This window comes from Pyrus communis, chromosome 7 (genome assembly GCF_963583255.1).
Source record: "Pyrus communis chromosome 7, drPyrComm1.1, whole genome shotgun sequence".
In the NCBI taxonomy this organism is placed as follows: Eukaryota; Viridiplantae; Streptophyta; class Magnoliopsida; order Rosales; family Rosaceae; genus Pyrus; species Pyrus communis.
In genome coordinates this window covers 17177677-17192836 of record NC_084809.1, presented here as the reverse complement: position 1 = coordinate 17192836, position 15160 = coordinate 17177677, and the positions used below count along the sequence as shown (strand labels likewise).

The 15160-nt window shown below is 40.0% G+C and overlaps 2 protein-coding genes across 2 annotated transcripts; both read left to right on the top strand.

The window, feature by feature from the left end:
- Positions 1 to 1034: 1034 nt before the first annotated feature.
- On the top strand, positions 1035 to 3371 carry LOC137740645 (uncharacterized). The gene is made up of 2 exons (XM_068480481.1): positions 1035 to 2048; positions 2769 to 3371. The coding sequence occupies exons 1-2, from the start codon at positions 1035 to 1037 to the stop codon at positions 3369 to 3371; spliced, it is 1617 nt and encodes a 538-aa protein (XP_068336582.1).
- Positions 3372 to 3819: 448 nt separating this feature from the next.
- Positions 3820 to 4215, top strand: LOC137740644 (secreted RxLR effector protein 161-like). Its single transcript, XM_068480480.1, has one exon. The coding sequence runs from the start codon at positions 3820 to 3822 to the stop codon at positions 4213 to 4215; it is 396 nt and encodes a 131-aa protein (XP_068336581.1).
- Positions 4216 to 15160: the final 10945 nt, after the last annotated feature.

Genomic DNA, 15160 nt, shown 5'->3' with positions numbered 1-15160 from the left:
ATTCAGTTACAATTCAGAAAATTTTCACAAATAATAGTTATAGAAACAAGTCAGAAGGCTTTCCAGTTTACACTGTCTAATGGGACATGCATAATTAATTGAAGGCCACACAAATATACATAAAAAGGGTCATGAAGCCATGATCCCGGTGAACTCATTCCTTTATTCTTAACTCTCCACATATGTATCTAGCTATCTAGGATATATCGTATTTTTTACATTTTGTTCTTCATAAATCGGTCAACTTTCATGCTGCTCCGACTCTACTGGTGGTGCACAGTCTCAAGACTGGCCTGAAACTGTTGAAATAGTCAAAAGTCTAGTTATTAGGGTTCCTTTACTCTAGGCTTCATTCCTGGACGTGCTAATAACCCTCCTATACTTGAGGGACAAGTTGTTTTCTGTTTTAACCTAGTCACTCACCACGCTTTTAGGTCCTGTATAATCGTGGGTTGTTATTTGATTTCCTATTTGATGTAAGGCTATTTAATAGCCGAAGTTGTTTGTTTCAAGTTGATAAGAATTCTCCCGAGTATACTAGTGCTTTCATACTTTGCATTCTCAAAACTCTGAGTAACCTAGTCTAGTTCCAACATCTGGTATTAGAGCCCTATCACGGGGCCTGACCAAACCTGGTGTCAGTGTGAGAGAACAAAAACATGACGTCTGAGAGTAGCTTTGTACAACCTGCCATCCCAAGGTTCGATGGGCACTATGATCACTGGAGTATGCTAATGGAGAACTTTCTGCGTTCCAAAGAATATTGGAACTTGGTGGAGACAAGAATCACTGCAGGAGCAGGAGGGGTTGAATCTAGTGACTTGCAGAAGAAGGCGCTGGAGGAGCAGAAATTGAAAAACTTGAAGGCCAAGAACTATTTGTTCCAGGCTATTGATCGTGTGATTTTAGAAACGATCTTGAAAAAGGAAACTGTGAAGGATATATGGGATTCCTTGAAGCGAGAGTATCAGGGAACAGCACGTGTGAAACGTGCTCAACTGTAGGCACTTCGAAAGGAGTTTGAAATACTGCACATGAAGGCTGGAGAAACAGTGAATGACTATTTTGGAAGAACGCTTGTTATAGCCAATAATATGAGGCTTCATGGAGAAAGAATGGAGGATGTGGTAATCATTGAAAAAATTTTGAGGTCTATGACTTCAAAATATGATTATGTTGTTTGCTCGATTGAAGAGTCGAATGACTTGGATGCTTTATCCATTGATGAACTCCAGAGCAGTCTTCTTGTGCATGAACAAAGAGTCAGTCGGCAAGTTGTGGATGAACAAGCTCTTCAAGTCATTCCTGGAATTCAACAAGGAGGAAGAGGTGGTGGTCGTGGCTCATACTGTGGAAGAGGAAGAGGAAGAGGTAGATTTGGGTTCGAAAAATCTATCATTGAATGCTACAACTGTCATGAGCTAGGGCATTTTCAATGGGAATATCCAAAGAAAGCTAGGGTTTCACAGGCGAATTTTGCAGAAACAAAGGAAGAAATGTTGCTGATGGCGCAAGTGGATGTTAAGGGAACTGAGAAGGAGTACACTTGGTTCCTGGATTCTGGATGTAGTAATCATATGAGTGGCAACAAGGAAGTATTTATCGAGATGGATGACAGTTTCAGAGAGTCAGCAAAGCTAGGAAATGACTCCAGTCTCAGTGTGAAGGGCAAGGGCAAGGTGCGAATAGTGGTGCATGGGATCGTGCATGTTGTTACAGGAGTCTTCTTTGTATCTGAGTTAAAGAATAATCTGTTGAGTATTGGTCAACTGCAAGAGAGGGGACTTGTTGTGCTCATGCAACATGGAAAGTGCAAGATCTTTCATCCTAAGAAAGGTCTAATTCTTGAGACTGAGATGACATGCAATAGGATGTTTTCCTTGGTTGCTCGTTGCTCACTGAAGGAACAAAAAAGTGTCACCATGACAACCACTGATCAAGCAACTCTTTGGCACTATCGGTATGGGCATTTGAGCTGGAATGGACTGAAAATGCTGCAACAAAGGAATATGGTTGAAGGGTTACCAAATTTCAAAACGTCTCAGAAAGTGTGTGAAGATTGTCTTGTGGAAAAACAGCACCGTGACTCTTTTCCACGAGAAAGTATATGGAGAGCCTCCAAGATATTATAATTAATACATGCTGACATATGTGGCCCGATAAGTCCAGTCTCAAATAGCAAGAAGAGGTATGTCATCACTTTTATTGATGATTTTAGTAGAAGAACGTGGGTTTATTGTCTGGTGGAGAAATCAGAAGCCTTTGCCATGTTCAAAACTTATAAAGATAGAGCGGAGAAGGAAACAGGAGCGTTCATAAGAGGCTTAAGGACAGATCGAGAAGGTGAGTTCACATCACATGAATTCACAAGTTTCTGCAGTGAGAATGGCATTCACAGACAGTTGACGGCTACCTACACACCTCAGCAAAACGGCGTAGCTGAAAGGAAAAATCGAACCATCATGAATATGGTTCGGTGTATGCTATCAGAGAAATAAATTCCAAAAACTTTCTGGCCCGAAGCAGTGAATTGGGCAGTGCATGTATTGAATCGAAGTCCAACTCTTGCCGTAAAAAGTAAGACACCTGAAGAAGCTTGGAGTGGGCATAAACCATCGGTGGATCACTTTAGAGTCTTTGGATGTGTATCTCATGTGCATGTACCTGATAACAAAAGAGTGAAACTTGATGACAAAAGCCTCAAATGCATACTGTTGGGGGTAAGTGAGGAATCCAAAGCTTATAGACTGTTTGATCCCATCTCACAGAAAATTATTGTGAGTCGAGATGTGGTCTTTGAGGAAGATGAACAATGGAATTGGGATGACATTCATGAGCAGGCTATCTTAACTGATCTTGAATGGGAAACTAATGAAGAAACAATCATAGAAGATGAAGAAGGATCTGGGGTTATTGAAGATATGGGAACCAATGAGTCTCATGGTAATGATTCATTTGAAGTAGGAGAAGTCACGGCTGAAGACAGTGCATCTCAAGAAGGACGAACTCGAAAACCACCAATTTGGATGAGAGATTATGAAACTGGCGATGGTCTCTCTGATGAAGAAAGTGTAAACTTGACTCACCTAACCTTGTTTACTAATGGTGATCCAACAACTTATTACGATGCCGTGAAGAGTGAGAAGTGGAGACAAGCAATGGATCGAGAAATAGAAGCTATAGAGAAGAATGATACGTGGGAGTTGACTAATCTGCCATTGGGGGGGGAAACTATTGGAGTGAAGTGGGTTTTCAAGACAAAACTGAATGAAAATGGGGAGGTGGACAAGTACAAGGCTCGGCTTGTTGCAAAGGGATATAGTCAACAATATGGAGTTGATTTCTTTGAGGTGTTTGCACCAGTAGCTTGATTGGATACAATTCGAGTGGAGATTTCTCTTGCTGCACAAAAGAGTTGGAGGATTTACCAACTCGACGTCAAATCAGCCTTTTTGCATGGTGAAATTGATGAGGAAGTATTTGTTGAACAACCACCTGGTTATGAACATAAGGGGAGTGAGTCCAAGGTATATCGTCTCAAGAAGGCACTCTATGGACTCAAGCAGGCTCCACAGGCATGTTACAGTCGAATAGAGTCGTACTTCATCAAGGAAGGTTTCAATAAATGTCCCTACGAGCATACACTGTTCATTAAAGCAGCAACTGAAGGTAAAACTTTGATTGTATGCCTCTATGTTGATGATCTTATATTCACAGGGAATGATGAGTTATTTTCTTGGCATAGAAGTGGTGCAGACAATGGATGGAATATTCATCAGTCAACGAAAGTATGCATAGGAAGTGTTGGAAAGGTTTAATATGGATCAATGCAACTCAGTGCACAATCCTGTTGTTCCTGGTTTTAAACTAACTCGTGATAAAGAGGGGATGAAGGTTGATAACACGCTTTATAAACAGATGATTGGAAGTCTCATGTACTTAACAGCTCCACATCCTGATCTTATGTTCACTGTAAGTTTGATTAGTAGGTATATGGAGCATCCTACTGAGACTCATCTAATGGCAGCTAAAAGGATTTTAAGGTACGTGAAAGGCACCACTGGTTTTGGAGTGTTTTACAAGAAGGGAGAAGATGAAGAGCTTATTAGCTACACGGATAGTGACTATGTCGGTGATCAAGATGACAGAAAAAGCACTTCAGGTTATGTTTTTATGATGAATTCAGGTGCAGTTTCATGGTCTTCGAAGAAATAACCAATGGTTACTCTCTCTACTACTCAAGCAGAATTTATAGCTGCAGCTTCAAGTGCATGTCAAGTGGTGTGGTTAAGAAGAATTCTGGGGAGTTTAAGTTTGAGGCAAAGTGGTCTAACAGTAGTTTATTGTGATAATGTCTCAACCATTAAACTTTCAAAGAATCTATGCAGTAAGCACATAGATGTTCGGTTTCATTTCCTTCGAGATCTTGTCAAAGATGGAGTTGTGGAGCTGTTACAATGTTCTACTTAAGAACAGATTGCAGACATCATGACAGAGCCATTAAAGCTTGAAGTGTTTTTGAAGATGCGAGAGTTAATGGGTGTTCGTGAATACCCTGGAATAAACTGAATATCAATGGTATTCAGTTTAAGGGAGGATGTTGAAATAGTCAAAAGTCTAGTTGTTAGGGTTCCTTTATTCTAGGCTTCATTCCTGGACGTGCTAATAACCCTCCTATACTTGAGGGACAAGTTGTTTTCTGTTTTAACCTAGTCACTCACCACGATTTTAAGTCCTGTATAATCGTGGGTTGTTATTTGATTTCCTGTTTGATGTAAGGCTATTTAATAGCTAAAGTTGTTTGTTTCAAGTTAATAAGAATTCTCCTGAGTATACCAGTGCTTTCATACTTTGCATTCTCAAAACTCTGAGTAACCTAGTCCAGTTCCAACAGAAACTACCAAGCATGTCGGCATGGTCTATGCTCAAAGCCACCGACAGGAGCTCATCCAGGATCTGTTCAAAATATGGCAGGATCCATGGACAATGTTTGGCTAGCATTTTCTGTCCAGTCAAATTGATATTGAATTTAGAACCAAAAGAAAATGATACTGATTTGGGTCAATCTTGTAAGGAATATAGAAGATAAAACTTGGGAAAAATAAATTTCAAAAGTGTTAATTAGCTAGCTAGTTCAATATGAGATCCAGTGACCAAACCATTTGAAAAAACAACAAACCACCTAAATGGAAAATGATCAAACCCTAAGGGATCAATTAGAGGGATAATTACCTCTGGTGAATCATCAATTTGATTGGTGATGGTGAGAGTCATCAAAATCTGTTCATCATCATGAACATCCTTATCGTTTTCCCCTTGACCAGAGGCCATGGATGATGATCTCCTACGCATACCCCTACCAAACACGCCCAAAGAGCTAATCCTTCTATTTATCTACATATACGGCCAACCTTCAGCGTTTTCACTGAATATATAGTGACCATGGAGGACTGGAGAAGAGAAGGTAGCTAGGGTTAGGTTTTAGGGATTGATGTTATGTGGTCCGGATCGTGCTCGTGTATCTCGCTGACGTGTGTGCTTAGCTCACTCTTTTGTTCTTTTTCCTTTTTCCCTTTTTCTGCCGGTATTTTCCTTTTTTTCTTTATTGGTTTTTCATTTCAAGAGACTGATATTATTTGTAATCCTTATTTACCCATCTATTTTTAATAAAAATTTTAACACCAAATCTAACTTTATGTAAAAAGTGTCACATCCCGCCCCAGGGCGGATCACTTCTCGGGCCCGCTCCATCACCGTAGCACGATATTGCCCGCTTTGGGCCTCGACCACGCCCTCACGGTTTTGTTTCTAGGAACTCACATGAGAACTCCCAGATCGTGCTACGGTGGTGGAGCGGGCTCGAGAAGTGATCTGCCCCGGGCCGGGATATGACAATTTGGTATCAGAGCCTAACCCTGGTCGTGGTGTGTCGACGAGGACATCGGGCCCCTAAGGGGGTGGATTGTGACATCCCACATCGCCCAGGGGAGTGATCCTTATATGTATATTCTCATCCCTACCTAGCACGAGGCCTTTTGGGAGCTCACTGGCTTCGGGTTCCGTAGGAACTCCAAAGTTAAGCGAGAAGGGGGCTAGAGCAATCCCATGATGGGTGACCCATTCGGAAGTTGCTCGTGAGTTCCCAAAACAAAACCGTGAATGAATGGTAAGCCTAAAGCGGACAATATCGTGCTACGGTAGTGGAGCGGGCCCGGGAAGTGATCCGCCCCGGGTCGGGATGTGACAAAAAGACTTCAAAAGCGCTGTTAAGAATTAATCCTCTTATATATCATTTGTAGTCAAAAGAAAAAAAATTCAAATGAGAAACGAATAAACCTACCAAGCCCTCCCCATTTTCTCTCTTCAGCCCTCACCCATTTCTAACTCTTTCATCCCCCTCCATCTTCTATCTCTTCCGTTCTCCCACCCACCCCAATTTTGCTCTCTTCTTTTCTTCCTACCTTTTAACCGTTAATTCTGAATTGAAATTTGGAATAATTATGGGTATGAATCTTAAATCCATATTTGGTAGAGAGAGAAAAAAAATATAGGGGAACTAAGAAAGAAAAAAAAGAAGGTAACTTTCACAGTGGCAAAGAGAAAAGGAACTGCTGCCATCATATGTGGTGCCTGGCTGTGGTTGTTTTCTGCTAGGTTGGAAGGGGACGTTCATGGCTATTCCATTCTCCTAAAATCCCCAAGATTCAATCATTCTTTATATATTTTTTTTTATTTATTTAGAATTGTTAGGGATGCTTTAGAAATATAAATGGGTGGGAAGAGAGCATTTGGGTTTTTAAACTTTTTATGCTAGGTGAAAATATATTTCTAGATGAAAAGATCAGGATTGGTTTCTAGATGAAATGTGAACCAATTGCATAATCAAGCTAGGTTTAGAATCCTAAGCATAATCATGCTAGGTTTAGAATATAAGACTCGGTGGTGATAGAGTTTTGGTTGAGTATAATTCTAAGCATAACAAGATAATGTTAAGGAGTAGAAATGCTATCAAACTCTCCAATTTGAGCATCACAAAATTTACTCTTATAAATACTAGAGGATTGGCAACATAAAGAAGACTTTCAACTCAACTCACAAATCAACGTTCAACGAGACACCCTTTCACACCCTCTTGTGAAAGTAATTGCTTTACTAACTGCTAGCACAAATTATGATTGGATAGACAGATTTGGGTTAGTAGCCGACAGATGACAAAGAGCCTTTGATTTTTTTATTGAAAGGCCCCTTCACATCCTTTCAAGTTTGTGGCTGATTATTTATCGTAAGTAAGGTTCTAAAAAACGCTATATATTTACACATAAATTTACATAAATTTACACTATATATTATAAAGCGGGGCCTAGGCGGATTTACATAAATTTACACTATATATTATAAAATATGAGCATATGTGTATAATTTTAGGAGTTTTTTTATTTTATTTTATACAAAGAATAGTGGGCCTACTTTGTTTTTTCTTTGAACAAAATAGTGGGCCACAAAATGGACCGAACTTGAAAGACAAGCCCATTTTCTCAATTAAACTGACAGCTTTTCCACTACCTTTCTTGGTTTCTCCATTGCCTATTTTTTCAATTAAACCAACAGCTTTTCCATTGCCCATTTTTTCAATCAACCATCATTTGTTTAGTGGCTCTAGGTTGCATTTATGCCTTTCTTTTCCTCCCCTTTTTAGTTTTTCTTTCAACTCTCTCTCTCTTTCTTCTTTCTCTCTTTTTCTTCTCTTCAACAGATCCCCTTATCTCTCTGCAGTAAAACCCAACAGACGGAGTATGTGTATTGTTCATCCTTGTATATTCTCAATCTACTTAGGTTCATCGATTGATGTTGGGTGCAAGAGCGCAGGTTTGAAGATTTGGGTTGTGGGTGGTGGATGGTGCGGATGGGAGGGGAGATTTGTAAAGAGAATCAATTGCATCGACCGCCACCTAGCAACGCCTAGGCCTTCTTGAGCGCCCAGGTCCTAGGCGGCCACTTAAATCCTTCCCTCCTTACCTGAACGATTTAGCCCAAATCGGATCGGAACTTCACCATCGAGCGCCTAGGCGCCGCCTAAGCAACCGCCTAGGCTAATTTTTAGAACACTGATCCTAAGTCTTAGTTGAGGAAGAGCCTTTGATTTTTTTTTCACTGAAAGATGTCACTTCATTAGCCTTTTCAGTGAAGTGAGGTGTTTTATAATTGGTTAGTCATATGTCACATTTAGAGGTCATCACACAAGTGGCTGAACCTTTTGCACAATTAAGACACTTATTTCCTTTGAGTATCTTTGTCAGTATAGTTTGATACCAATTCAGTAGACGTATATTTTTATCATTATAGTTGAGGCTATCGAAAGATTTAGAACTTCACAGGATTTGCATAACTTTGTCTTTAGGTTTTAGAACTCAAGGACGAGAGTTCCCTAAGCCGAAGTCGCTTGATTTAGAAGTCAGATGTGCAATTTACAACATCATAATATCTAGAATTACTCGCTCGACCGAGTCTAGCAATGAGTTGGCTCACCTATATCAGCATCCAAACCACGAAAAGACGTAGTTAGCTCTTAATTTCTTTGGCGCGAGCACCACACAAACTTTGTAATTTTTAGGATCAGTAGAAACGTACTTTAAAGAAAAAACAAAGTAATCCCAAAAATTTATTCACATAAACTACGAGCTAAAACTAGAAGAAGATAACAACGCTAATTTTTTAACAACAATCTCAAGCATGACCAAGTGAAGCAAAACCATTACTTACGTTTTTCCTATCTCTGTTTCTCTCTTAAATTTAGTTCAATTGAATTTCTCTGGATCTTCTTTGTTGAGAATAGATATCAAGGACAAGACTATGTGCATGAATACACATAACTTTCTTTTTAGAACAAATTGGAGAACTTTGATTTTAATCAGAGACAATTTGCTGCATAAATAACAAGTTTCAATTATCCAATAAAAAAACACAGTTAAAAAAATGATAATTTAATTGCTTCAATTTCCATTACATGCAAGCAATGCTTAAATAATAGTACTAGTATCGGTGGAAATTTTCATGTTTTTAAACAAATTTTCATCAGATCCATTGAAGGTGACTGATGTCGTTATATAATTCGATGTTTCCACATATTTGCATATCTATATTTCCACTGTATTGATATTATAAAGATTGCTTATATGTCATCTGTGGATGCAAAATTCTGCCATCTCTTCATTTGACGAAAATGCACCTACAAAATAATAACACCTAAGATTAAAGCCAAAAGCCTCATGCGCCCATGATGAAAAGGGGGGCTTTGGCCCAAGAATCTCCAATGCCAAAGTTAGAATTCTGAAAAGAATGTGTCTAGGAGTTTTGTGGGTAGCAAAAGACTTCCTAATTTTAGAGATAAAATGGGTATTTATAGGAGAGAAGAGGAGTAGGGGCCGGCCCACTAGGGTTTAGGGGTGGCCAACCCTAGGGTGGTATTCTTGGTGGTAATATTCCAATTATTTGTGCAAATAAATATCTTGGAGTAATTAGGAAAATATCCTAAATAAATGGAATTAGGATTACTTACTTGAAAGAAGTCTTCTCTAATTAGGAATGTATCTATGATAAGAGTAAGGAATTATTATATCATAAATACCTTTGACTTTTCCTACGGACAAGGGTGCTTTGAGCAGTCGTTGATCTTTGCCTGCTCTATTTTAGCTGCGGGTGGTGAATGAGAATGCACCCATCCCATTTAATAGGAGCTTGTCATTCTTGGGAAATAATCCACGTGTCAGCTCCATGATTTTTGAGAATATTTTTGGCTCCACAAATGCCCCTACACCTGCTGGGCTGCTTGTAAGAAATGGCAGAAGATGTAGGAATCCAAAGTTGTGTAGGTAGTTATGGAGTTTGTGTTGTAGATTCCCCCTTTAACTTGGAATTTAAATGCTTCTAGGAAAGGGATTTTAATCACCACCAAAATCTATTTAAGCCTACTTAAAGCAAGGTATTAAACAAACCTGGAGATGAATTAAAATTCCTACAAGACAGAAAGAAAGCCAGAGGATATTTGTTCCTCCTCCCTTAGTAATCTTCTTCGCTTGCTCGTGAAAAGAATTGTGTTCTGCTACTTTTCTTCATCTCCAAGGTAAGAAAAATTTAATTATCTCTTTCTTCTTGATTTTTTGGAGCCTCGGGGCTCAAATTTTGGCTCGATGGGGGTTGACGGCAATCGCGAGGCTGTTGTGCTGTTGCCGTGGCAACCACGGGGCTGCTGTACCGTTGTTGTGGCAACTAAGTTGTTACAAGTGAACGACGTGGTTTCGCTGGGTAGGGCCAGGTGCGACTCAGCTTGGGTGGAGGATATCAGGGATGGGGCACGTGAACCTGGGTGTTGGGGCCTCGGTTTTCGGCTGCTCAAGTTGGGCTACTAGGAATAAGCCGTGTGGTTGAAATGGAGACAAAGAGTAAGTGCGGGCCTCATAGCTGATTAGGCAGCTGGGCTTAGGTCTGTGCAGCAAGCTTTTGCGATTTGTAGGATTTTTTCGAACATGTCTTCCTCGAGCCACAAGAATGATGAATTTATTCCGCCGTTATATCACCAGGGCGAATCTACAAGTAAGCTAGGTTAGTTCATGACTGCTCATGTCAAGAAAGGTTTCGATAAGCAATTCAGGGACTTCCTTGAGATGTTTAGCACGCAATTCAGTCTGGGGTTCGCGTGAATTAAGCCAAGGAAGGTAGCAGGTGTGAGCCGTGTAGGTCTAAGAAAGCTATCAAGTTTCACCCCTACTACTTTATGTTAGGGTTCACCTTTCCTATGCCTTAATTTTTCTAGGAGGTGATATGCTCCATGAAGTGTGGTCCTACATAGTGCTCTCCGAACATGGTCTGCATGATGGTGGGGTTTTACAACTTGAGCATGTTCTTTGACTTGGACCTAACTACCAACGAATTTTGGTACCTTTTTGACATAGGCCACCTCGATGGTGTTGAGCAGCTGAGGACCTTCCATAGGCTCTTCGATCACTTAAGCAAATGGGATCATGACTGGGCTAGAAAGATCCTAAAAATCTGCAGAGAGTGAGAATCTAACTCCTTGTATGGGTTGCGCATTCCGATTGCTTTCATCGATGGTAAGTGGGGATGCTTAGTCTCTAAGTTGTTTTATACTTTTTATTGAGATGGCTTTTGATTTGTTCTCCTCGATTTACATAGATTCAAAATTCGACTCAACTTTTAAGACTTCTCCAGATATGAAGAAAGTGAACATCGTTTTAGGGATCCCTACTGAATATCATAAATGGTGCTGGCTGCTCAGCCCTGTTCGTCTAGAGAAATATGGGCTGCTCTCGAGAAAAAAAATTAGAAGGATCAAGTATAAGATGTTTGCTCGTGAGCCTATTGCTGGTAAAGATAGGATAAAGAGATTTTCATCTCTTGCTCGAGAGCCGTCGGTGGAGAAGAAGCTGAAAACTCCCTTTGCTACACATGACAGTCCATCCACTGTTGGGAGGTTCGTGATTGACTTAACTTCTTTTAAGGGGAAGAAATAGGCTGCAGGATCTGAGCTTTTAAAGCATGCTGCTCTAAGGGTTGGTATAATAGTTACTTAGTAGAAGAGTCATGTCGTGCCCCTTATGGCTTGGTTTATTCCAAGACAACAATTAGTGTCCAAGTCTAATCTGATTCCACTACCAAGGCAGCGTTAAGGCTGACCTTTCCTGGTGAGAAGAAAGTGTCTGCCTGGATATGCAATTGTGAACAACCTGCTAACCCAGCTTTAGGGGAGTTTTCCCAGATCCATGCGCTGTTGAAGCCCAATCTGGTTGAGGACATGAAAGCATGTGCCAAGTTTGTAAATGGTGTAAACAAGGTTATCGACTCCAGTTTCTTCGTGAGGTGTGAGGCTTATTCACGAAGGGGTTCCCTACTTGCTATGATGCAAAAATTTATGGTTGAGTAACCGCAAGATAGCAGCAATCATGATAGCTGAAGCTTGCTCGGTTGCTCAGAATATTAAAGAGTTTGAGCCTAAACTTGCCTTTTTGAAAGGATATGATGTCTCTACCCCTATTGCTCTGCAAGTTGAGACCGCTCGCCAGGAGATCAATGACTTTTCATGGTCTAGGGGAAGTATGGCATTGCAGAGAAACAGATCGATGTCCAAGCAATGTGCAGGACCTCGAGCATGCCATTTCAGAGCTTTGGTCTGCCCGTGATGCCAAGGATGTAGAGCTGCTCGCCATGTATAATGACGTGGTTCGAAGCAAGAAGGTTGCTAGCTGACTTGAGTCCAAGGAAGTGGAGCTGTAAGGAGTGTTGTCTATCATTGAAAACCTAAAGAAGGAACTAGATAAGTTGCAAAGTGCTCGCACTAACCTAATTAAGGAGAACAAGCAACTGAAGGGTGATTAGTCAGTCTTGAAGTTGTTCTTAGCATGCCATCTGACTACACATTTTCTAAAAATGACCTTGAGCTTTTTGTTATTTCTTCCGAGGACTTACTTAAGTTTTCTTCCAAGAACGCCGTTGGTGGAGCAGTTGAAGATTAGGCTACCAAATATGAGCGGTCACAACTAAAGGTGGTGCTACCCAGGCAAAGGTGGCTGATGATAGTGCTACCTAGGACAGGCAGCTCTAGATGAAGTGCGAAGGTTGATGCTGCTAATAGCTATGCGGCTGCTAAAGATATCCAAGCTGCTGAGGAATAGTCTTTTTAGATAAAATTTAGGATTTACTTTCTTTTCATTTCCTGCTTTGTTTTTTCCTTTGCTTGAACTCTGTCAGTCTTTGAGCCAGTTTACCAATTTGCTAGAAATTAATAAACTATTTTTCTTCACTTTACTTCATCTTTGTCTCTTTCCTTTACCTCAAGCTTTAGCCGCAGATTGAACAATTAAGCAGGTTGCTTTGAACAAAGCGATCAAGCCCATCTCCAATGCTTTAGGCGTTAACTTCGGGTTGTGTGGTGCAAACTTCATATGCTTAAGGTATCTTTCAAAACTTCTATCTTGTATGGCCTAATGACCTTTGTAGTTGCATGTTTCCTATCGACGGTCCACTAGATCTTTAATCGCAAGAAGTACAACGTTACAAATAGGGTTTCGACACCCTATCATCCTCAAACAAGCGGGCAAGCCGAGGTGTCAAATCGAGAGATAAAACAGATTCTTGAGAAGACGTTTAGGCCAACAAGAAAAGATTGGAGCTTGAGTTTAGAGGATGCATTGTGGGCTTATAGGACCGCCTATAAAACACCCATAGGAATGTCCCCCTTCCGGCTTGTGTATGGTAAACCATGTCACTTACTTGTGGAGTTGGAGCACAAGGCTCATTGGGCCGTGAGGAAGTTCAACATGGATGTAGATGAGGCGGGAATTCATCGTAAGCTTCAATTGAATGAACTTGAGGAAATACGGAATGAAGCTTACGAGAATGCTCGACTTTACAAGGAAAAAGACAAAGGCCTTTCATGACAAGATGATTCGCACCAAGTCCTTCTCTGTGGAACAAAAACTGTTGTTGTTTAATTCTCGTCTTCGTCTATTTCCGGGTAAGTTACGTTCACGTTGGATTGGACCCTTTGTTATTACTAATGTTTTTCCTCATGGTGCAGTCCAAGTTCGTAGTTTCAAAACAGGTCAAGAGTTCAAGGTGAATGGGCATCGCTTGAAGCCTTACTACGAGAGCTTTGTAGAACATGATGTGCATGAGACAACCCACTATGCCGTGGGTTCCCATGAAGGTTGATCCATGTGGCATCGTCCGGCTGCAAGACGTAAAAGAAAGCACTACTTCGGAGGCAACCCATGCAATCAACAAAGGAAGAACTTAGGAATTGCTCCAAACTCAGATTTGTGTCCCTAAAACTTTTCCTTTGTTGCTTACTTTATGTTATGTGTGATGTGTTTATTTGTGTGTTCCTTTGCTGTTAGTTTAGTCTAAAACATTGAGGACAATGTTTAGTTTAAGTGTGGGGGGGTAACATTCTGTTTTGAGCTATTTTTGCATGAAATTCGTAGGGTATTACCACCTAACATGTCTAAACTTGTTTCCCACTGTTTTAAGTTTTTTTAACATGTTTTGAAGTCTTTTTATGTGTTACTTTAAAAAAATCCAAAACACAGTTTGAAACAACTAAAAAGAGTCAGTTAGAGTCAGTTTTGTGTTTGTTTTTGTGTGTTTGTGTCTTAGGATACCTTCCAACACAATGATGAGGATTTGATTTTTAGGTGCATGGCTGTGAAAGAGAGTTATAAACATGGATGGAAGTTTGGTATATTCTTGGTTTATACTTGGTTATAGTTGTTGTTTATGAAATCCTGTTTAATCCCAAAGAAAAAAAAAAGTTTTTGTAATATGCTTGAAGGAAGGAACTTAGAATAACATTACAACCCTAAGAGACTTGAGCTTTAAACATTCTTTGGAGAGTATTAATCTGTGATTCTTGTTTTCAAACTCGTTGCATGATCTCATTATTCTTGCTTGGTTGCTAATTAGAAGGCGTTTCATCACTTAGTTCCAAATGCTAGAACTTGCATCCATTCCATTCAAAGCATGATATTGATTGCATAATATATATCAAGATGAAGTGTGTAGTGAAGCCATCAACCAAACAGTCAACCCATGCACTATATATTGTAGGTCATAACCCCCATTGAGCCATTGTTAGCCTTTGTTCTTTGTTTACCCATATCATCCCTACCTAGCCTAGATTAGGACCACCCATACCCTTGTTCTTGAAGCATAGTAAGCATGACTTAGAGGGAATCCTTTTGATTATGCAAACCAACAAGTGTGGGGGAATTTGTGTGTGTGTGTTGATATGCCACTAAAAGAAATAAGGCATGAATGAAAATAAAAAGAAAAAAAAAATTCGTGGAAAAAGAAAAAGAAAAGAAAAAGTTGTGAAAAGAAAGAAAAAGAGTTTGAAATAAGTGAAAATAAGCTCACATGTTTGTGGTAGTTGAAGAAAGGGTCCAAAACGTTGAATATGGCCCTAAGAGTTGTGTGAATTTTCCCCTTGTGTGTCTAAGTGAGTTTCTGCAATCATAAGTGATTCTAAGTGTCAAATTTCATTACTTTGCTTGCTATTACTTAAAGAACGTTTGTTATCCTTACCTTTCATTGTTAGCCAATCACCCTTAACCTGTTACAATCCTTATGCTTCAATCTTGATCATTAT

What these genes read in the sequence shown, in the direction of transcription:
- LOC137740645 (XM_068480481.1), top strand. Translation starts at nt 1,035, where the DNA reads ATGAAGGCTGGAGAAACAGTGAATGACTATTTTGGAAGAACGCTTGTT. An exon ending in ATTTCAAAACGTCTCAGAAA is followed by an intron (nt 2,049 to 2,768) that starts GTGTGTGAAGAT and finishes CCCATCTCACAG; the next exon opens with AAAATTATTGTGAGTCGAGA.
- LOC137740644 (XM_068480480.1), top strand. Translation starts at nt 3,820, where the DNA reads ATGGATCAATGCAACTCAGTGCACAATCCTGTTGTTCCTGGTTTTAAA.